General features: G+C 42.9%; 1 protein-coding gene across 2 annotated transcripts in view; it reads right to left on the bottom strand.

Moving 5' to 3' along the window:
- Positions 1–24,771, bottom strand: part of LOC120936834 (probable cation-transporting ATPase 13A5) — a 157,882-nt gene that overhangs the window by 89,164 nt on the left and 43,947 nt on the right. For both annotated transcript variants that reach the window (XM_040349539.1, XM_040349540.1), the window contains 3 exons: positions 2,935–3,005; positions 2,775–2,855; positions 699–768 (listed from right to left, as the gene is read on the bottom strand). In XM_040349539.1, coding sequence (XP_040205473.1) covers positions 699–768; positions 2,775–2,855; positions 2,935–3,005 — 222 coding nt within the window. The remainder of the gene's footprint in view (positions 1–698; positions 769–2,774; positions 2,856–2,934; positions 3,006–24,771) is intronic.

Below are 24,771 nucleotides of genomic sequence, written 5' to 3'. Positions count from 1 at the left end.
TACTTTATATACTTTATTTGAACATAACATTAATGATAGGTTTATTATGCACATTTCTGAAAATACCCTTGAGTTCTATAATCATCATACTACATTTGAACATGATTAAAAAAAAAAAAATGTTTATGCTTCATTTCCACTGGCGTTTTTACAGCCACTGTTGTTAGCCTTTTTTACAGCTTAAAAACGCCTGTCCATGTTTATTTTGTAAAAAAAAAAAAAAAAAAAAAAAATTTTTTTTTTTGTGAGCTGCAGCTTTAAAAATGCTGCGGTCGCGTTTTTGAGCGTTTTTGAGCGTTTTCGCGCGTTTTTGAGCGTTTTTTAACGTCTGGCGTTTTTACAGCTCTACTCTGGAGCTTCAGAACGCCCTGGTCCCGCGTTTTTTTTACAGCTCAAAAACGTCTATGCCACTTGCAGCTCAAAAACGCCTATGTGGGAATGAAGCCATAGAATAACATGGACAGGCGTTTTTAAGCTGTAAAAAATGCTCAGAAACGTGGCTGTAAAAACGCCAGTGGAAATGAGGCCTTAATGCCCTATAAATTAATAAATAAACTACATGCATTTCATCCCTTTCCAACCAATTAATAACAATAAGGAATGTGGCAGATGAAATGCTTGCTCTTTAGGGTATCTACTGCAGACACATTTATGAAACATCCATATGAAACAAAAACAGAATAGATTAGTGCTGTTACCTCCTTAAATAACAGCTTCCATATTGGAGTAATTTCTACTTCTATTGTGTTTGGTCCACAGAACTGTTGCCTACAAGTTTAAAAATAGGAAAGCAATGAAAAAGAAAGCAACAAACGCAATACACAAAACAATTTGCATAAAACAGTTCCAACAGTAAATTTTTAAATGCAACTGTTTTGTATCTCAGCATATGTCTCGTTTCTGTCATGATCTTGCAATTACACATCCTGGTATACAGTATCTTTGATTGGTATGTATGTTCATCATGGAAAAGGATTAAATGCAGGATGCAAAACCGGCAGACCGGTTAATAAGCTACATAGCTCTGTCTGATGTTTGTATGTCAGTGACCCAGCAAGAGGTTAAAGTGATTGTAAAGTCTTGTTTTTTTTCCCCATAAAAATAACAAACATGTTATACGTACCTGCTCTGTTACAGTGGATTTGCACAGAGCAGCCCAGAAACTAATTTTTTCGGGTCCCCCTTCTGTGATCCTGGCCCCTCCCTCCTGTGCCCCTACAGAAAGCAGCTTGCTGTAGGGGCACCCGAGCCAAGTCACAGCTCCCTGTGTCCATTGAGACACAGAGACCCAACCGGGCTCCGCCCCTCTCTCCCCTGATTGGCTAGCTGACTTTGATTGACAGCATGACAGCCAATGGCGCCACTGCCTTTACAACCCCTTTAGAGAAAATGTAGAAAGGTAAAAGTTTACTTGAGTGATCCACCTTAACCAGTCTAAATTTTTTGTTGATAGTTAATGCAAGAAAGGATCAATCCAATTATATTGTTTGTGTATCGAACCCAATACGTTGTTAAAATATAGTAGCTCTAAAAGATATCTCATTAAAGCTATAAACAGGACACAAAAGTTCCCTTTTATTAATGGTTTAAATACCAGACACTTTAACTCCCTTCCTGCCCAGTCTAATTTTCAGCTTTCAGCGCTGTTGCACTTTGAATGACAATTGTAGGGGTATACAACACTGTACCCATATGAAATATATATAATTTTTTTTATACAAATAGAGCTTTCTTTTGGTGGTATGTAATCACCAGTGGGTTTTGAATTTTTTTGCTAAATAAATAACTTTTTTTTTTTTAATATGTTTTTCTTAATTTCTGTTATAGAAAATTTGCAACTAAACGTATCTGTCTTCTTGAATTTAGGCCAACATGTATTCTGCTACATTTATGGGGTGAAAATACCCCAAATTTATGTGTATTATGTAGTCTTTAGGAAAGTTACAAGCTATAGTATATATCTTAAAATCTAAATTTTGAGGCCCGAAAACATACGAGTACAAATATCCCCAAATGACCCCCTTTTTTTAAGTAGACACTCCAGGGTATTTAGTAAGAGGCATGGTGAGTTTTTTTAATTAGTAATATTTTGTCATAATTTTTTTGAAATTGAAGAAATGTAAAAAAAATATTTAACTTTATTTTTTCTTTTGCATGTACTGTCACCACTGCAGTAGTGCATCATTAAAAAAAACTCCTGTAAGAAGCTTGTGCCAACTCTTGTTTCATTAATATCCACCTACCTAATCCGTCCAAGTGGCGTAGCTAGAGGCTCTGTACCCAGAGAGCGCCATAGGCCCCCCCAACAGAGGAACAGAGGAAGTGAAGAGAAAGTGCATAGCGAATGGTTGGGTGGGCACGACCGGAGCTGCAGTGAGACTAAAGGACCAGCTACAACCATAATCAAAGCCATGTAGAAAAACACAATGTTATTCCAACTTCATCATTAAAACGACGTTGCCCACACACCATCGTTTTTAAAAAATGCTCTAGCAAAGCGCGGTGCCGTACAACACGTACGACGGCACTATAAAGGGGAAGTTGGGTGGGAAATAGTTTGATACCTAAATTGATACTTAAATTGAATTCATAGGAGTTATTATGCCTGTCACTTCCGAAATTAGTTGGAAGGTTTTCAAGACAAAAAAAGAAAACATATATTTTGCCTAGAGATACACTTTAAATGCATCTCGGGAACTGAACTTTAAGGTGCAGCCTAGTACACATAAGTACCTGCACAGTCTACATGCTTCATGTTCCACAAATAAACATACCTGGCATTCTGTTCCTCGCTGCTTAAACCCATTCCATATTTTTTATGAATATCAGAACAGGAAAGATTTTCTTCCAGAACTCTAAACCAAATGAGAAAACACATTTTTACTTGATTCAAGAATGATATTGACAAAAATAACACAATGAATATAATCTTACCCAGCTTTCTGAAACCTGGCTTCTAATGTATTCCAAACATATCGGGTTTTTTGTACCCTGATGCAACGCACCTGCAAAGTTATTCAACATTATTAAAAGACTCATGAAAAAAATAGAGATAACTTGTAAATATAGTACAACAGTGATATAAATACTTAAACATATAAACAATATCGTTTTATATGCATTAGAGAGAAAAACTTGTGACTTGATGAACAATTGAACACTGAGCTCAGTCTGCAGAGAATCATACAATCCATAAATTATTTTAGCCTTGTTTCCTAAGTTGCTTGATTCTATGAAGATCAAACAGGTTCACAAGGTAATATTCAGCACACCTCCAATTTAAACATTCTTACATTTGATATACTGTATACATTATGTCAGGGCTCAAAATTTCAAGTCCTGAGCTACTAGCCAGGCCTCAAGAGTTACTCGCCACCAGTTGCCCCACCTAATTCATACACTGCCCTGCGCCTAATTGCACCTGTAAACACGCCCTCGTAGATTATCTCATGGAATGACAATGTTTTATGCATAATCAAGTTACAAAATTAAATATTACCAACAACAACTTTAACAAAATGGGACAGGGCACTGGGGGCAGATCAGAGGGACAGGGCACTGGGGACAGACCAGAGGGACAGGGCACTGGGGACAGACCAGAGGGACAGGGCACTGGGGACAGACCAGAGGGACAGGGCACTGGGGACAGACCAGAGGGACAGGGCACTGGGAGAAGACCAGAGGGACAGGGCACTGGGAGCAGACCAGAGGGACAGGGCACTGGGGGCAGACCAGAGGGACAGGGCACTAGAACTGGGTCTCTTCCCTATTCTCTTGCTGTCTCCTCTGCAACTCCCATCCATCCTCTCTCTCTCTCTCCCATTCATCTCATCATCAGGAGCCTGTGTGTGCGGCTCCACGTTTGCATGTCCCCACTTCCCCCTTTTATTCAGGCTGGCAGAGAGGAGAGGAGCTGCAGCACAGCGGGAGGGAGTACAATCCAGCGCTGATATCCACACAACTGCACAGCCATTGACACCATAGCACAGCGCACACTGACAGCGCACAGCACACATTGAGACCAGTCTGTTCACAGTGCTCAGGCTGAACTGTTGGACACTTACATAGAGCACAAGGAGAAGAAAACTACACAAACTAGAAGGCTGCCGCTCTCATGTCAGGGCAACTTTCAGTGAGCGCTGCACCGGAGTGGTAATTTTCGCAATCCTCCACCTCACTCATTACTTTCTGCTCTCCAGCTACATTGGGAGAGGGGAGGGGGGCAGGCTCAGAGAGGTCATACTGTTAGGTCCCATGGCTTAATGAGAATTGTAAGGAGAGCACCTGTGTACTGCTCTGCCTGCGCGCGGCTCACCAGACTACTTTTCCCGAGCATGCACCTTTCCTCTTCCGCCGCCAATCTCATCAGGACTCTAAGTGTAGGCACAGATTGCAGGGAGATTGCTCATGCAGCCCTGACATCACTCGCCCCCAGCTTAAATCCACTCGCCAAATGCTAGTAGGCGAGTGGAAATTTTGAGGGCTGCATTATGTAACTACTTATGAATTAGCTACAATAAATAGGTAGCTGATCTGCACTGGAGTATGACTAAAACTATTGTACAACTGACACAAATACACACTTTAAAGTGGATTCAGTAAATGTCAGCCCATTAGTCTCTCTAAGGCCTCATTCACACTTGGCGACGGAGTCCGCCTGCATAAATGTTTTTTAAAATTCCATCCAGTAGGGAGCATTCATTTTAACAATGCCTAAAATGAAACAACTATATTACCAATATAGGCCCGGATTCACAGACATCGGTGCATATTTATGCCGCCGTAGCGTATCTTTTATACGCTACGCTGACGCAGAGAGGCAAGCACTGGATTCACAAAGCCAGTGTTGCCAAATCTGCGCTGGGTTTCCTAGGCGTAAGCTGGCGTATGTGGAAGTGGGTGTGAGCCATGCAAATGAGGCGTGACCCCATGCAAATGATGGGCTAAGTCTCAGACAGACACGTATAATGAACGGCGCATGCGCCGTCCCGTGGACGCATCCCAGTGCCCATGCTCAGAATCACGTTGGAACAACTGCCTAAGATACGACGGATCACTGCCTACGGCGTGAACGTAACCTACGCCCAGCCATATTCACGTCCAACGTAAAATACGACGGCTTGTGTTCCCTGGTCCATACCTTTCCATGGATTGCACCTCATATATGGGGAATAACTTTACGCCGGACGTACGACTTACGCAAACCGTGTATATTATACGATGGGCGCAAGTACGTTCGTGAATCGGCGTATCTCCCTCATTTGCATATGTGCCTAGAAAATCTTTGGGAGCGGCAAATGCGCCCAGCGTAAAAATGTGCCCACTCTACGCCGGCGTAGGCAAGTTACGTTGGTCGGATGAAGCCTATTTTCTGGTGTATCTTAGTTTGTGGGCACGGCGCACAGATACGACGGCGCATATTTGCACTTACGCGGCGTATCTCGAGATACGTTGGCGCAAGTGCTTTGTGAATCCGGGTCATAGTGTTGCAATGTTTCCATTTTGAAAATGTCAGGCCCCGTACACACGGCCGAGGAACTCGACGTGCCAAACACGTCGAGTTCAGGTATGAAGCCGCCGAGGAGCTCGGCGGGCCGCCTTCTCCCATAGAACAACGAGAAAATAGAGAACATGTTCTCTATTTTCTCGACGAGTTCCTCGGCGGCTCCATCGGGCCAAAAGTGTACAGACGACAGAGTTTCTCGGCAGAATCCGGGTTTGACCGAGTTTCTCGGTGAATTCTGCCGAGAAACTCTGTCGTGTGTACGAGGCCTCACAGTTTTTGAAAAGGAAACCAAGCAAAACTTTTCACCATCTTTTGGATACAGTAGGGAAAAGTTTTTATAGTTTTCATCCCCATTAGGAAAATTTCCCATTGTTTCCTGTCCAAGCGTCATAAAAATAAAGTGGGATCTCAACAAAGCTAGGGGAAATCTCACATTTGACAGCTGTCGCCAGAACAAATGCCCCCAAAAGTGAAAAATAACAATATTTGTATTTCCTCTCATTTGTTGTATTAGAATCACAAAGAAAGTAAGAAAAGATGATTTTCCCCAGTGAACATACAACACAAAGAAAAAATATCTTACTTGAATTTCCACATTCAATTAGCTAAAAAGAATTCATAATTAGTTATTGTGTACACCTCCTGCAAGTAATTACAATGTGCTACTGTGCATCACTAACTAACAACTTTAATTGATTAAACTGAGATAAAGTCAAAGCCCTTCTCATATACTAGCAAAGATGAAGACTTTATAGTGCATATAAATGTTGGTTTAAAAAAAATATTGTCTTTTTTTTACAAGAGCCACCAGGTCATGTGCACTGGCAATAGATGATTGTCCACCAACAAAAGGTCGACCACATATTTTAAACACACTGTACAGCTTAATAACCTGTGTGTTTTTCTTTAAACCAAGCATGTCCAAAGCCCAGCCCGCGGGCCAAATGTTTTTTTGGATACATCTTCAGCATGACATCTTCAGCAGTTACGCAAATATATATATATATATATATATATATATATATATTGAAACATAATTAAAATCTAAAGATTAACTAGTATGATTTATAGGATATAATAAGGCAAAGAAAACCCTTAACTTGAATTACTAGTAACATAGAAACAAATTAAGACCAATGCCATCAGATATCACGGGCACAAATCGCAAGGTTCTCAAAAACAAGGGCCAAGGTCCTATGCATGCTTGGAATTATATCTCAGTGTAATGAAGTTTAGCACACTGTATGTTATGTCTAGCTGGCTTTCATCAAGTACATTATAACTAATTAAAACTTCACCTAATTTGTGACTAACCACTTAAGCTCCGGACCAATACGCTGTCTAAAGACCAGAGGTGTTTTTACAATTTGGCAATGCGCTGCTTTAACTGGTAATTGCGCGGTCATGCAATGTTGTACCGAAACGAAACTTGCGTCCTTTTCTTCCCACAAATAGAGCTTTATTTTGATGGTATTTGATCGCCTCTGCGATTTTTATTTTTTGCGATATAAACGCAAAAAGACCGTAAATTTTGAAAAAAAATGATTTTTCTTATAACAAAAAGTAAAAAAAATCGAATAAACTAAATTTTAGTCAAACATTTAGGCCAAAATGTATTCAGCCACATGTCTTTAGTAAAAAAAATCGCAATAAGCGTATATTTATTGGTTTTCGCAAAAGTTATAGCGTCTACAAACTAGGGTACATTTTCTGGAATTTACACAGCTTTTATTTTATGACTGCCTATCTCATTTCTTGAGGTGCTAAAATGGCAAGGCAGTACAAAACCCCCCCAAATGACCCCATTTTGGAAAGTAGACACCCCAAGGAAACTGATAAAATGAGGAAAAAAAGTTGCGCTAACTGTAAATATTGTAAACCAGTAGCAGCTAGCACCAACAAAAGACAATATTGTGTACAAAGAATAAAAAAGAAAAAGTGCAGCGCTGAGTATTCAGTGAAATGAATCAAAAAATATGGTAAATAATCAAAATTCAGTGAAAAATCAAAGAAATTTGAAAAAGAAAAAAGAGGGGGACACACCCCCAAGTAATGTGACAGGTAAATAACCTGAAAGACAGCTAGAAAGTGAGATCTAGCTGGATAATGTGTAATATAAACACACCGTGATAAGTGAGAGGACACAAAAATAAATGATAATGAGAACCTCAAATGAAGTCCATATAATTTATACGTGTAACTCCAAAATGTAAATGTGATAGTCCAAGGTCAAAATGGCCTATACAGTCCAAAGAAATATATATATGCAATGTATTTCCTTTATTGGAGTTGGTCAAAAGTTCTTTGTGGAAAAGACCAGATGACTGTAGAGGAATGGAAGATGTTGTGATCTTCTCAGGTATGGAACTCAGATGTTCTTAATAAGCAGTTGGAACCTCGTCAGCAATCCACAATGGTATCCAAATAAACAAGTATAAAGATGGGTACTCTTACCGGAAAGTGTGGACATACACGTCAGCGACGGTATGTCAAACACGCATGTACGAGCTCCTAGGCAGCCGTGATGTCAATGGGGAAGCTGTTTGATGTGCCAGCCTTTAATCCGCCAGGACGGGTCCAATCCAATGAGAGGAGACAGCTCGTGCAGGTGTGGTTCTCAGATGAAAGAGTGTAGTATGCAGGCCAAACGTAGAAACCATGTAAGGGAAAACGTACTCACATAGTGCGGTTAATCCCAAAACAAGCCTTTATTAGGCATAGAAAATAAAAGCCAAAATAAACAAAAAACTGGATAAAAATATATAAAATAGATAAAAAAGTACAAGCCCAGTGAAAGACGAGTACAAGTGATCACAAGTAAAATATGGCGTAATGAGCAAGTAGCGTATGAGCTATGTACCCGACATGTTTCGAGCGGCAGAGCTCTTCAACTGGGGCATAACCCATACAAGTGCCCAACGCCATCTATTTATAACATAAGAATAAGCAATGATGACAGCGTGCCTGCAAACAGCTGAGGGAAGCCAGAGGAATTAACCAATCACAATCACTGACTTCAGGTGCCGCCCACTACTGTCAGCAAAGGACGTAGGATAAGCAATGATGACAGCGTGCCTGCAAACAGCTGAGAGAAGCCAGGGGAATTAGCCAATCACAATCACTGCCTTCAGGTGTCGCCCACTACTGTCAGCAAAGGACGTAGGATAAGCAATGATGACAGCATGCCTGCAAACAGCTGAGAGAAGCCAGGGGGATTAACCAATCACAGTCACTGACTTCAGGTGCCGCCCACTACTGTCAGCAAAGGACGTAGTAAGTGAACAGCCACCTGTTAACTGTGGACCATCCGAGTGTCCATTGGTCCCCAGAGCGTGTCCAGGCGGGGCATAAGCAACGTCATAGCCGTCCTCAATGCTGCAGCCGGTGCGTCGATCTACGGCACCTACAACTGCTGCCAATCTGGGGGCGGGGGGCGGTCAGGCTCTTGACATGTGCGCAAGCGCAGCCACGGTGGACACGAAGGTCCCTACGGCAACCGCAGGGATGCTGACGTGTGATGTACGTGGCGCGCGTGCGTCCCACCCTGGAACGCAAAAGGGCCAATCACAGGGAAAGGTCAATGTATTATGAAACCAGGTCAGCGTCGTGATGTCATCACGCTGCGCCCTCACAATGCGTTCCAAGTATTCCAATGACTCGCACATACGAATCAGTGAGGAATATGGACACTGACCTGGAATACAAGGGGAGTGACATTTAGGAATACCCAATGGTGGTGTAGGCAGTGTATACAAGGCTGTGTGGCATCATTGCTATTGTAAACAAAAAATATACATTAATACATATACAATCAATAAACAAAGTACCTGAAAAATAATGAATATGCCTGTATATAAAAATAACAATGCTATATTTTGAATACATGTGAGAAATGGAGAAAATGGCCATAATGATATGCTTATAAGAATGCCTAACAAAAATCCCAAATTAAGGAAAGCACAATAAGAGAAGGACATAAACGTCATACAATCACTAGGATTTGTTAATAAAGGCGTTAATATCCCACTCTATATTGAGTCCATGAGGGAAAAAACAGCGAAGCTGGTATATCCAGAACATCTCGAGTTGGGACACGCCTCTGATCTTGGACTCACCCCTCCAATGGGGGGTAAATTTGCCAATGATCTGGAAACTTGTCCCCTCTGGATTTTTATGATGATGTTCCAGGTAGTGTTTGGGCACACTGTGATTAGTTTTACCCAATCTAATCCGAGCTATGTGTTCATTTACCCTGATTGAGAACGTACGTATGGTCCTGCCAACGTATTGTTTTTTGCACGGACAAGTAAGCAAATAGACAACATAACGGGTGTCACAGGTTACAAAATCCCTCACATGGTAAATACTGGATGTCACTGTAGATGTAAAACTGGTAATCTTTCTGTTGGTAAGCGCGTTTAAAAGACAGACATTGCATCTCCTGCATGCATGGAATCCCTTCATCTCAGGAAAGAAAGACGGTTTGGTAGGAGGGTCTGATACGTTAGGGGCAAGCTTATTCCTGAGTGCCATGGCCCCCCTAAATACAACTCCAGGTCTATCAGGGAGTACCGGACCCAAAAGGGAGTCGCTTTTCAAAACGTTCCAATGCTGATTGAGTATGCTTTTGATACGTTTATGCTGGACAGAATACTGAGTAGTAAATGCCCATTTAAATTTTGTATCAGGGGGACGTTTTGGCTTCTCTACAGTAAGGGAATCTCTATCGATCTTGCGAACACGCTCAATATCCTCATCCACTTTCCCCGGTGAGTACCCCTTCTCAACAAATTTGGCCTTGAGGGATTCCGCTTGTATGACAAAATCAGAGGCGTTTGTACAATTCCTTCTAATGCGGAGCAACTGGCTGAAAGGTATAGATTTCAGCCAAGAACTGTAATGACAGCTGTCCGTGGGAATGTACCCGTTTCTGTCTGTTGGCTTAAAAAATGTTCTAGTAACCAACTGATTATTGTCCACTGAAATCTCAAGGTCAAGAAAATGTATAAGGGTGTGGCTAAGATCATAAGTGAGGATAATGCCCATCTCGTTGTCATTTAAAGTGACCATAAAGTCATGGAGAGATTCTTCATCACCATGCCACAGGAGGAGGATGTCGTCTATGTACCTGGCCCACAGCAAGATCTCTGGACGATGGAGAGCATAGACGACATCCTCCTCCCAATGGGCCATGTAAAGGTTCGCCAGGCTGGGGGCAAACTTGGCCCCCATCGCGACACCCTTTGTTTGAAGAAAGAAACGTTGGTCGTACCAAAAATAATTGCCCTGTGTGGCAAATTTGAGCAAGTCCATGATGAATCTCTGTTGTGCAATGGGGAGTGTGCCGTCCCTGGAAAGGGACAGTTCTACAGATTTGAACCCCAATTTGTGTGGTATGCACGTATACAGAGATGTAACATCGGCAGTTACCAAAAGACATCCCTCAGGAAGATCCACTACTTGTAATTTGCGTATCGTGTCTCCTGTGTCTTTTAAAAAAGACGGAACAGCCCGCACCAGGGGTTGTAGGAAGAAATCGATGTACCTCCCAATACGAGAGGTCACCGAGTCTATCCCGCTAACGATGGGTCTGCCCGGGGGATTGGTGACACTTTTATGGATCTTAGGGAGGAAGTACATGACTGGAATGCGAGGGACGGTAGGTATAAGGTAATCTTTTTCTTTTTTATCCAGAATTCCATCAGAAAAACCCCTATTGATCAAACCCAAAAGAGACTTCTTTAGCGTCTTTGTTGGATCAGACGTCAATGGGGCATAGGTGCTTGTGTCATCAAGGATGCGGCACATTTCTAAATGATAATCCGCCTTATCCATGATGACCAAACCACCTCCCTTATCGGCTGGCCGAATTATTAGGTCTTTTCTCTCACACAAAGATTTAAGACCCAATTTGATGTCGGGATGGTCATAGGTACGTTTTTTGGGTATGGCTTCAAGGTCTTTGAGTACCAAGTCTCGAAAGACCTTAATGGATGATGCTGTGGTGGTAGGAGGATTGAACAATGATGGATTGGACATCCCTGAATGGATTACATCTCCTAAGGAGGCATAAGAAGTTTTGGACTGATAGGGGTTAGACAAAAAATATCTCTGAATATTTAATTTTCGGGTAAACTTATGAATATCGACAAAAGTGTCGAATTTGTTCAATTGTTTCGATGGAACGAATTTTAAACCCTTGTCTAAGGTGGTAATCTCAGCCTTGGAAAATTCAACCTTGCTCAGATTGAAAATGCCACTACCTTTTACAGTCTGCCTCTTTTTCCTTGCCCTCCTCCCCCCTCGGGTGCCCCGTTTTGTTCTATGCCCCTTTTGGAACCCGTGCGAGCCCTGGGAAAATCCCCTTCATGGGGGGGCTCATGATGTGAGCGATTATAAGAATAAGGAGACCTATTGTAAGAATCCTGATCACCCTCCGTATAGGGATAGTAACCCCTAGTGTCCCTCAATGGAAGGAACCTATTGTGGGTATGTACCGGGGTATGATCTCCACGAGGTCGATCATAGTGACCACCTCCTCGACTGTCATAGAATTCATGAGGAGATCTATCTCTACCATGGGAGTAGTGGGGTGATCTATCCCTGGTGTGTGAATCCCGGGGGGATCTATCCCGACTATGGTAATAGGCAGTACTATGGTCATTGGAAACCTGGTGGTTACCCCTTCCTTTACCTCGTCCACCCCTCCCCCTGGGTTGCCCCTTGATGTGATTATTGGGGATGGGGAATTTACTTGGAGGGTCTGTTGTTTTCATTGAAGGAACTTGGGGGGTGGTCGCGGGAACCAAAATTCTCGAGACATTGGCCAAGGGAGCCGTGGTATCCATCTGTGTGGGAATTACCTCACCGGATGGTATAAGTGACTCTTTTTTTTGCCATTTATAAACCAGACCAGCTTGATAGTCATTAGTGTCTCGGATATATTTTTTTTGTTTTTTAAAACGTTGGTCTCTTTCTTCCTTTTCCAGTATACCCTGGAGATTAGAGGAAAGGGAGATGTATTCTGGAGATGTTTTATGTGGAAGAAGTTGTTCTCGAAGGGTTTTAATCTCTGAGTCAATGGCCTTTAATTTAGACTTTTTTCTCCCTGTAAGGAATTCGAGAAGATTTAAGCCTGCTTCGTTAAAGTAACGAGACCAAGCCTGTAAATCATCATCACCTTGTTGTGGGTGAATATCCCACCTTAATCCTCTCGGGACCAATTTTTCCTTCTGGTATTGTTCCAGAAAGGCTATGTCCCATTGTAGATGGATTTCTGTGGTCATGAGATTTTTCAATCTCATGAAAACACCACTGATTTCCACGCTGGTACCAGTGACCGTGAAAATACCTTCAGTGTTTAAAGAGCGAGAGGACCTATAATCAAATACATCCATAATTGATGATGTGTAGTAAATGATAAAGGACTGTTTAGTGAGCTGCAACAATGGTGTCACGTGGAAAAAGATAAAATGAGGAAAAAAAGTTGCGCTAACTGTAAATATTGTAAACCAGTAGCAGCTAGCACCAACAAAAGACAATATTGTGTACAAAGAATAAAAAAGAAAAAGTGCAGCGCTGAGTATTCAGTGAAATGAATCAAAAAATATGGTAAATAATCAAAATTCAGTGAAAAATCAAAGAAATTTGAAAAAGAAAAAAGAGGGGGACACACCCCCAAGTAATGTGACAGGTAAATAACCTGAAAGACAGCTAGAAAGTGAGATCTAGCTGGATAATGTGTAATATAAACACACCGTGATAAGTGAGAGGACACAAAAATAAATGATAATGAGAACCTCAAATGAAGTCCATATAATTTATACGTGTAACTCCAAAATGTAAATGTGATAGTCCAAGGTCAAAATGGCCTATACAGTCCAAAGAAATATATATATGCAATGTATTTCCTTTATTGGAGTTGGTCAAAAGTTCTTTGTGGAAAAGACCAGATGACTGTAGAGGAATGGAAGATGTTGTGATCTTCTCAGGTATGGAACTCAGATGTTCTTAATAAGCAGTTGGAACCTCGTCAGCAATCCACAATGGTATCCAAATAAACAAGTATAAAGATGGGTACTCTTACCGGAAAGTGTGGACATACACGTCAGCGACGGTATGTCAAACACGCATGTACGAGCTCCTAGGCAGCCGTGATGTCAATGGGGAAGCTGTTTGATGTGCCAGCCTTTAATCCGCCAGGACGGGTCCAATCCAATGAGAGGAGACAGCTCGTGCAGGTGTGGTTCTCAGATGAAAGAGTGTAGTATGCAGGCCAAACGTAGAAACCATGTAAGGGAAAACGTACTCACATAGTGCGGTTAATCCCAAAACAAGCCTTTATTAGGCATAGAAAATAAAAGCCAAAATAAACAAAAAACTGGATAAAAATATATAAAATAGATAAAAAAGTACAAGCCCAGTGAAAGACGAGTACAAGTGATCACAAGTAAAATATGGCGTAATGAGCAAGTAGCGTATGAGCTATGTACCCGACATGTTTCGAGCGGCAGAGCTCTTCAACTGGGGCATAACCCATACAAGTGCCCAACGCCATCTATTTATAACATAAGAATAAGCAATGATGACAGCGTGCCTGCAAACAGCTGAGGGAAGCCAGAGGAATTAACCAATCACAATCACTGACTTCAGGTGCCGCCCACTACTGTCAGCAAAGGACGTAGGATAAGCAATGATGACAGCGTGCCTGCAAACAGCTGAGAGAAGCCAGGGGAATTAGCCAATCACAATCACTGCCTTCAGGTGTCGCCCACTACTGTCAGCAAAGGACGTAGGATAAGCAATGATGACAGCATGCCTGCAAACAGCTGAGAGAAGCCAGGGGGATTAACCAATCACAGTCACTGACTTCAGGTGCCGCCCACTACTGTCAGCAAAGGACGTAGTAAGTGAACAGCCACCTGTTAACTGTGGACCATCCGAGTGTCCATTGGTCCCCAGAGCGTGTCCAGGCGGGGCATAAGCAACGTCATAGCCGTCCTCAATGCTGCAGCCGGTGCGTCGATCTACGGCACCTACAACTGCTGCCAATCTGGGGGCGGGGGGCGGTCAGGCTCTTGACATGTGCGCAAGCGCAGCCACGGTGGACACGAAGGTCCCTACGGCAACCGCAGGGATGCTGACGTGTGATGTACGTGGCGCGCGTGCGTCCCACCCTGGAACGCAAAAGGGCCAATCACAGGGAAAGGTCAATGTATTATGAAACCAGGTCAGCGTCGTGATGTCATCACGCTGCGCCCTCACAATGCGTTCCAAGTATTCCAATGACTCGCACATACGAATCAGTGAGGAATATGGACACTGACCTGGAATACAAGGGGAGTGACATTTAGGAATACCCAATGGTGGTGTAGGCAGTGTATACAAGGCTGTGTGGCATCATTGCTATTGTAAACAAAAAATATACATTAATACATATACAATCAATAAACAAAGTACCTGAAAAATAATGAATATGCCTGTATATAAAAATAACAATGCTATATTTTGAATACATGTGAGAAATGGAGAAAATGGCCATAATGATATGCTTATAAGAATGCCTAACAAAAATCCCAAATTAAGGAAAGCACAATAAGAGAAGGACATAAACGTCATACAATCACTAGGATTTGTTAATAAAGGCGTTAATATCCCACTCTATATTGAGTCCATGAGGGAAAAAACAGCGAAGCTGGTATATCCAGAACATCTCGAGTTGGGACACGCCTCTGATCTTGGACTCACCCCTCCAATGGGGGGTAAATTTGCCAATGATCTGGAAACTTGTCCCCTCTGGATTTTTATGATGATGTTCCAGGTAGTGTTTGGGCACACTGTGATTAGTTTTACCCAATCTAATCCGAGCTATGTGTTCATTTACCCTGATTGAGAACGTACGTATGGTCCTGCCAACGTATTGTTTTTTGCACGGACAAGTAAGCAAATAGACAACATAACGGGTGTCACAGGTTACAAAATCCCTCACATGGTAAATACTGGATGTCACTGTAGATGTAAAACTGGTAATCTTTCTGTTGGTAAGCGCGTTTAAAAGACAGACATTGCATCTCCTGCATGCATGGAATCCCTTCATCTCAGGAAAGAAAGACGGTTTGGTAGGAGGGTCTGATACGTTAGGGGCAAGCTTATTCCTGAGTGCCATGGCCCCCCTAAATACAACTCCAGGTCTATCAGGGAGTACCGGACCCAAAAGGGAGTCGCTTTTCAAAACGTTCCAATGCTGATTGAGTATGCTTTTGATACGTTTATGCTGGACAGAATACTGAGTAGTAAATGCCCATTTAAATTTTGTGTCTCGAGAATTTTGGTTCCCGCGACCACCCCCCAAGTTCCTTCAATGAAAACAACAGACCCTCCAAGTAAATTCCCCATCCCCAATAATCACATCAAGGGGCAACCCAGGGGGAGGGGTGGACGAGGTAAAGGAAGGGGTAACCACCAGGTTTCCAATGACCATAGTACTGCCTATTACCATAGTCGGGATAGATCCCCCCGGGATTCACACACCAGGGATAGATCACCCCACTACTCCCATGGTAGAGATAGATCTCCTCATGAATTCTATGACAGTCGAGGAGGTGGTCACTATGATCGACCTCGTGGAGATCATACCCCGGTACATACCCACAATAGGTTCCTTCCATTGAGGGACACTAGGGGTTACTATCCCTATACGGAGGGTGATCAGGATTCTTACAATAGGTCTCCTTATTCTTATAATCGCTCACATCATGAGCCCCCCCATGAAGGGGATTTTCCCAGGGCTCGCACGGGTTCCAAAAGGGGCATAGAACAAAACGGGGCACCCGAGGGGGGAGGAGGGCAAGGAAAAAGAGGCAGACTGTAAAAGGTAGTGGCATTTTCAATCTGAGCAAGGTTGAATTTTCCAAGGCTGAGATTACCACCTTAGACAAGGGTTTAAAATTCGTTCCATCGAAACAATTGAACAAATTCGACACTTTTGTCGATATTCATAAGTTTACCCGAAAATTAAATATTCAGAGATATTTTTTGTCTAACCCCTATCAGTCCAAAACTTCTTATGCCTCCTTAGGAGATGTAATCCATTCAGGGATGTCCAATCCATCATTGTTCAATCCTCCTACCACCACAGCATCATCCATTAAGGTCTTTCGAGACTTGGTACTCAAAGACCTTGAAGCCATACCCAAAAAACGTACCTATGACCATCCCGACATCAAATTGGGTCTTAAATCTTTGTGTGAGAGAAAAGACCTAATAATTCGGCCAGCCGATAAGGGAGGTGGTTTGGTCATCATGGATAAGGCGGATTATCATTTAGAAATGTGCCGCATCCTTGATGACACAAGCACCTATGCCCCATTGACGTCTGATCCAACAAAGACGCTAAAGAAGTCTCTTTTGGGTTTGATCAATAGGGGTTTTTCTGATGGAATTCTGGATAAAAAAGAAAAAGATTACCTTATACCTACCGTCCCTCGCATTCCAGTCATGTACTTCCTCCCTAAGATCCATAAAAGTGTCACCAATCCCCCGGGCAGACCCATCGTTAGCGGGATAGACTCGGTGACCTCTCGTATTGGGAGGTACATCGATTTCTTCCTACAACCCCTGGTGCGGGCTGTTCCGTCTTTTTTAAAAGACACAGGAGACACGATACGCAAATTACAAGTAGTGGATCTTCCTGAGGGATGTCTTTTGGTAACTGCCGATGTTACATCTCTGTATACGTGCATACCACACAAATTGGGGTTCAAATCTGTAGAACTGTCCCTTTCCAGGGACGGCACACTCCCCATTGCACAACAGAGATTCATCATGGACTTGCTCAAATTTGCCACACAGGGCAATTATTTTTGGTACGACCAACGTTTCTTTCTTCAAACAAAGGGTGTCGCGATGGGGGCCAAGTTTGCCCCCAGCCTGGCGAACCTTTACATGGCCCATTGGGAGGAGGATGTCGTCTATGCTCTCCATCGTCCAGAGATCTTGCTGTGGGCCAGGTACATAGACGACATCCTCCTCCTGTGGCATGGTGATGAAGAATCTCTCCATGACTTTATGGTCACTTTAAATGACAACGAGATGGGCATTATCCTCACTTATGATCTTAGCCACACCCTTATACATTTTCTTGACCTTGAGATTTCAGTGGACAATAATCAGTTGGTTACTAGAACATTTTTTAAGCCAACAGACAGAAACGGGTACATTCCCACGGACAGCTGTCATTACAGTTCTTGGCTGAAATCTATACCTTTCAGCCAGTTGCTCCGCATTAGAAGGAATTGTACAAACGCCTCTGATTTTGTCATACAAGCGGAATCCCTCAAGGCCAAATTTGTTGAGAAGGGGTACTCACCGGGGAAAGTGGATGAGGATATTGAGCGTGTTCGCAAGATCGATAGAGATTCCCTTACTGTAGAGAAGCCAAAACGTCCCCCTGATACAAAATTTAAATGGGCATTTACTACTCAGTATTCTGTCCAGCATAAACGTATCAAAAGCATACTCAATCAGCATTGGAACGTTTTGAAAAGCGACTCCCTTTTGGGTCCGGTACTCCCTGATAGACCTGGAGTTGTATTTAGGGGGGCCATGGCACTCAGGAATAAGCTTGCCCCTAACGTATCAGACCCTCCTACCAAACCGTCTTTCTTTCCTGAGATGAAGGGATTCCATGCATGCAGGAGATGCAATGTCTGTCTTTTAAACGCGCTTACCAACAGAAAGATTACCAGTTTTACATCTACAGTGACATCCAGTATTTACCATGTGAGGGATTTTGTAACCTGTGACACCCGTTATGTTGTCTATTTGCTTACTTGTCCGTGCAAAAAACAATACGTTGGCAGGACCATACGTACGTTCTCAATCAGGGTAAATGAACACATAGCTCGGATTAGATTGGGTAAAACTAATCACAGTGTGCCCAAACACTACCTGGAACATCATCATAAAAATCCAGAGGGGACAAGTTTCCAGATCATTGGCAAATTTACCCCCCATTGGAGGGGTGAGTCCAAGATCAGAGGCGTGTCCCAACTCGAGATGTTCTGGATATACCAGCTTCGCTGTTTTTTCCCTCATGGACTCAATATAGAGTGGGATATTAACGCCTTTATTAACAAATCCTAGTGATTGTATGACGTTTATGTCCTTCTCTTATTGTGCTTTCCTTAATTTGGGATTTTTGTTAGGCATTCTTATAAGCATATCATTATGGCCATTTTCTCCATTTCTCACATGTATTCAAAATATAGCATTGTTATTTTTATATACAGGCATATTCATTATTTTTCAGGTACTTTGTTTATTGATTGTATATGTATTAATGTATATTTTTTGTTTACAATAGCAATGATGCCACACAGCCTTGTATACACTGCCTACACCACCATTGGGTATTCCTAAATGTCACTCCCCTTGTATTCCAGGTCAGTGTCCATATTCCTCACTGATTCGTATGTGCGAGTCATTGGAATACTTGGAACGCATTGTGAGGGCGCAGCGTGATGACATCACGACGCTGACCTGGTTTCATAATACATTGACCTTTCCCTGTGATTGGCCCTTTTGCGTTCCAGGGTGGGACGCACGCGCGCCACGTACATCACACGTCAGCATCCCTGCGGTTGCCGTAGGGACCTTCGTGTCCACCGTGGCTGCGCTTGCGCACATGTCAAGAGCCTGACCGCCCCCCGCCCCCAGATTGGCAGCAGTTGTAGGTGCCGTAGATCGACGCACCGGCTGCAGCATTGAGGACGGCTATGACGTTGCTTATGCCCCGCCTGGACACGCTCTGGGGACCAATGGACACTCGGATGGTCCACAGTTAACAGGTGGCTGTTCACTTACTACGTCCTTTGCTGACAGTAGTGGGCGGCACCTGAAGTCAGTGACTGTGATTGGTTAATCCCCCTGGCTTCTCTCAGCTGTTTGCAGGCATGCTGTCATCATTGCTTATCCTACGTCCTTTGCTGACAGTAGTGGGCGACACCTGAAGGCAGTGATTGTGATTGGCTAATTCCCCTGGCTTCTCTCAGCTGTTTGCAGGCACGCTGTCATCATTGCTTATCCTACGTCCTTTGCTGACAGTAGTGGGCGGCACCTGAAGTCAGTGATTGTGATTGGTTAATTCCTCTGGCTTCCCTCAGCTGTTTGCAGGCACGCTGTCATCATTGCTTATTCTTATGTTATAAATAGATGGCGTTGGGCACTTGTATGGGTTATGCCCCAGTTGAAGAGCTCTGCCGCTCGAAACATGTCGGGTACATAGCTCATACGCTACTTGCTCATTACGCCATATTTTACTTGTGATCACTTGTACTCGTCTTTCACTGGGCTTGTACTTTTTTATCTATTTTATATATTTTTATCCAGTTTTTTGTTTATTTTGGCTTTTATTTTCTATGCCTAATAAAGGCTTGTTTTGGGATTAACCGCACTATGTGAGTACGTTTTCCCTTACATGGTTTCTACGTTTGGCCTGCATACTACACTCTTTCATCTGAGAACCACACCTGCACGAGCTGTCTCCTCTCATTGGATTGGACCCGTCCTGGCGGATTAAAGGCTGGCACATCAAACAGCTTCCCCATTGACATCACGGCTGCCTAGGAGCTCGTACATGCGTGTTTGACATACCGTCGCTGACGTGTATGTCCACACTTTCCGGTAAGAGTACCCATCTTTATACTTGTTTATTTGGATACCATTGTGGATTGCTGACGAGGTTCCAACTGCTTATTAAGAACATCTGAGTTCCATACCTGAGAAGATCACAACATCTTCCATTCCTCTACAGTCATCTGGTCTTTTCCACAAAGAACTTTTGACCAACTCCAATAAAGGAAATACATTGCATATATATATTTCTTTGGACTGTATAGGCCATTTTGACCTTGGACTATCACATTTACATTTTGGAGTTACACGTATAAATTATATGGACTTCATTTGAGGTTCTCATTATCATTTATTTTTGTGTCCTCTCACTTATCACGGTGTGTTTATATTACACATTATCCAGCTAGATCTCACTTTCTAGCTGTCTTTCAGGTTATTTACCTGTCACATTACTTGGGGGTGTGTCCCCCTCTTTTTTCTTTTTCAAATTTCTTTGATTTTTCACTGAATTTTGATTATTTACCATATTTTTTGATTCATTTCACTGAATACTCAGCGCTGCACTTTTTCTTTTTTATTCTTTGTACACAATATTGTCTTTTGTTGGTGCTAGCTGCTACTGGTTTACAATATTTACAGTTAGCGCAACTTTTTTTCCTCATTTTATCTTTTTCCACGTGACACCATTGTTGCAGCTCACTAAACAGTCCTTTATCATTTACTACACATCATCAATTATGGATGTATTTGATTATAGGTCCTCTCGCTCTTTAAACACTGAAGGTATTTTCACGGTCACTGGTACCAGCGTGGAAATCAGTGGTGTTTTCATGAGATTGAAAAATCTCATGACCACAGAAATCCATCTACAATGGGACATAGCCTTTCTGGAACAATACCAGAAGGAAAAATTGGTCCCGAGAGGATTAAGGTGGGATATTCACCCACAACAAGGTGATGATGATTTACAGGCTTGGTCTCGTTACTTTAACGAAGCAGGCTTAAATCTTCTCGAATTCCTTACAGGGAGAAAAAAGTCTAAATTAAAGGCCATTGACTCAGAGATTAAAACCCTTCGAGAACAACTTCTTCCACATAAAACATCTCCAGAATACATCTCCCTTTCCTCTAATCTCCAGGGTATACTGGAAAAGGAAGAAAGAGACCAACGTTTTAAAAAACAAAAAAAATATATCCGAGACACTAATGACTATCAAGCTGGTCTGGTTTATAAATGGCAAAAAAAAGAGTCACTTATACCATCCGGTGAGGTAATTCCCACACAGATGGATACCACGGCTCCCTTGGCCAATGTCTCGAGAATTTTGGTTCCCGCGACCACCCCCCAAGTTCCTTCAATGAAAACAACAGACCCTCCAAGTAAATTCCCCATCCCCAATAATCACATCAAGGGGCAACCCAGGGGGAGGGGTGGACGAGGTAAAGGAAGGGGTAACCACCAGGTTTCCAATGACCATAGTACTGCCTATTACCATAGTCGGGATAGATCCCCCCGGGATTCACACACCAGGGATAGATCACCCCACTACTCCCATGGTAGAGATAGATCTCCTCATGAATTCTATGACAGTCGAGGAGGTGGTCACTATGATCGACCTCGTGGAGATCATACCCCGGTACATACCCACAATAGGTTCCTTCCATTGAGGGACACTAGGGGTTACTATCCCTATACGGAGGGTGATCAGGATTCTTACAATAGGTCTCCTTATTCTTATAATCGCTCACATCATGAGCCCCCCCATGAAGGGGATTTTCCCAGGGCTCGCACGGGTTCCAAAAGGGGCATAGAACAAAACGGGGCACCCGAGGGGGGAGGAGGGCAAGGAAAAAGAGGCAGACTGTAAAAGGTAGTGGCATTTTCAATCTGAGCAAGGTTGAATTTTCCAAGGCTGAGATTACCACCTTAGACAAGGGTTTAAAATTCGTTCCATCGAAACAATTGAACAAATTCGACACTTTTGTCGATATTCATAAGTTTACCCGAAAATTAAATATTCAGAGATATTTTTTGTCTAACCCCTATCAGTCCAAAACTTCTTATGCCTCCTTAGGAGATGTAATCCATTCAGGGATGTCCAATCCATCATTGTTCAATCCTCCTACCACCACAGCATCATCCATTAAGGTCTTTCGAGACTTGGTACTCAAAGACCTTGAAGCCATACCCAAAAAACGTACCTATGACCATCCCGACATCAAATTGGGTCTTAAATCTTTGTGTGAGAGAAAAGACCTAATAATTCGGCCAGCCGATAAGGGAGGTGGTTTGGTCATCATGGATAAGGCGGATTATCATTTAGAAATGTGCCGCATCCTTGATGACACAAGCACCTATGCCCCATTGACGTCTGATCCAACAAAGACGCTAAAGAAGTCTCTTTTGGGTTTGATCAATAGGGGTTTTTCTGATGGAATTCTGGATAAAAAAGAAAAAGATTACCTTATACCTACCGTCCCTCGCATTCCAGTCATGTACTTCCTCCCTAAGATCCATAAAAGTGTCACCAATCCCCCGGGCAGACCCATCGTTAGCGGGATAGACTCGGTGACCTCTCGTATTGGGAGGTACATCGATTTCTTCCTACAACCCCTGGTGCGGGCTGTTCCGTCTTTTTTAAAAGACACAGGAGACACGATACGCAAATTACAAGTAGTGGATCTTCCTGAGGGATGTCTTTTGGTAACTGCCGATGTTACATCTCTGTATACGTGCATACCACACAAATTGGGGTTCAAATCTGTAGAACTGTCCCTTTCCAGGGACGGCACACTCCCCATTGCACAACAGAGATTCATCATGGACTTGCTCAAATTTGCCACACAGGGCAATTATTTTTGGTACGACCAACGTTTCTTTCTTCAAACAAAGGGTGTCGCGATGGGGGCCAAGTTTGCCCCCAGCCTGGCGAACCTTTACATGGCCCATTGGGAGGAGGATGTCGTCTATGCTCTCCATCGTCCAGAGATCTTGCTGTGGGCCAGGTACATAGACGACATCCTCCTCCTGTGGCATGGTGATGAAGAATCTCTCCATGACTTTATGGTCACTTTAAATGACAACGAGATGGGCATTATCCTCACTTATGATCTTAGCCACACCCTTATACATTTTCTTGACCTTGAGATTTCAGTGGACAATAATCAGTTGGTTACTAGAACATTTTTTAAGCCAACAGACAGAAACGGGTACATTCCCACGGACAGCTGTCATTACAGTTCTTGGCTGAAATCTATACCTTTCAGCCAGTTGCTCCGCATTAGAAGGAATTGTACAAACGCCTCTGATTTTGTCATACAAGCGGAATCCCTCAAGGCCAAATTTGTTGAGAAGGGGTACTCACCGGGGAAAGTGGATGAGGATATTGAGCGTGTTCGCAAGATCGATAGAGATTCCCTTACTGTAGAGAAGCCAAAACGTCCCCCTGATACAAAATTTAAATGGGCATTTACTACTCAGTATTCTGTCCAGCATAAACGTATCAAAAGCATACTCAATCAGCATTGGAACGTTTTGAAAAGCGACTCCCTTTTGGGTCCGGTACTCCCTGATAGACCTGGAGTTGTATTTAGGGGGGCCATGGCACTCAGGAATAAGCTTGCCCCTAACGTATCAGACCCTCCTACCAAACCGTCTTTCTTTCCTGAGATGAAGGGATTCCATGCATGCAGGAGATGCAATGTCTGTCTTTTAAACGCGCTTACCAACAGAAAGATTACCAGTTTTACATCTACAGTGACATCCAGTATTTACCATGTGAGGGATTTTGTAACCTGTGACACCCGTTATGTTGTCTATTTGCTTACTTGTCCGTGCAAAAAACAATACGTTGGCAGGACCATACGTACGTTCTCAATCAGGGTAAATGAACACATAGCTCGGATTAGATTGGGTAAAACTAATCACAGTGTGCCCAAACACTACCTGGAACATCATCATAAAAATCCAGAGGGGACAAGTTTCCAGATCATTGGCAAATTTACCCCCCATTGGAGGGGTGAGTCCAAGATCAGAGGCGTGTCCCAACTCGAGATGTTCTGGATATACCAGCTTCGCTGTTTTTTCCCTCATGGACTCAATATAGAGTGGGATATTAACGCCTTTATTAACAAATCCTAGTGATTGTATGACGTTTATGTCCTTCTCTTATTGTGCTTTCCTTAATTTGGGATTTTTGTTAGGCATTCTTATAAGCATATCATTATGGCCATTTTCTCCATTTCTCACATGTATTCAAAATATAGCATTGTTATTTTTATATACAGGCATATTCATTATTTTTCAGGTACTTTGTTTATTGATTGTATATGTATTAATGTATATTTTTTGTTTACAATAGCAATGATGCCACACAGCCTTGTATACACTGCCTACACCACCATTGGGTATTCCTAAATGTCACTCCCCTTGTATTCCAGGTCAGTGTCCATATTCCTCACTGATTCGTATGTGCGAGTCATTGGAATACTTGGAACGCATTGTGAGGGCGCAGCGTGATGACATCACGACGCTGACCTGGTTTCATAATACATTGACCTTTCCCTGTGATTGGCCCTTTTGCGTTCCAGGGTGGGACGCACGCGCGCCACGTACATCACACGTCAGCATC

Source organism: Rana temporaria, chromosome 4, assembly GCF_905171775.1.
Source record: "Rana temporaria chromosome 4, aRanTem1.1, whole genome shotgun sequence".
Taxonomy (NCBI): Eukaryota; Metazoa; Chordata; class Amphibia; order Anura; family Ranidae; genus Rana; species Rana temporaria.
The sequence above is the reverse complement of the archived record's forward strand: the minus strand, read 5'-3'. Positions and strand labels throughout refer to the sequence as shown.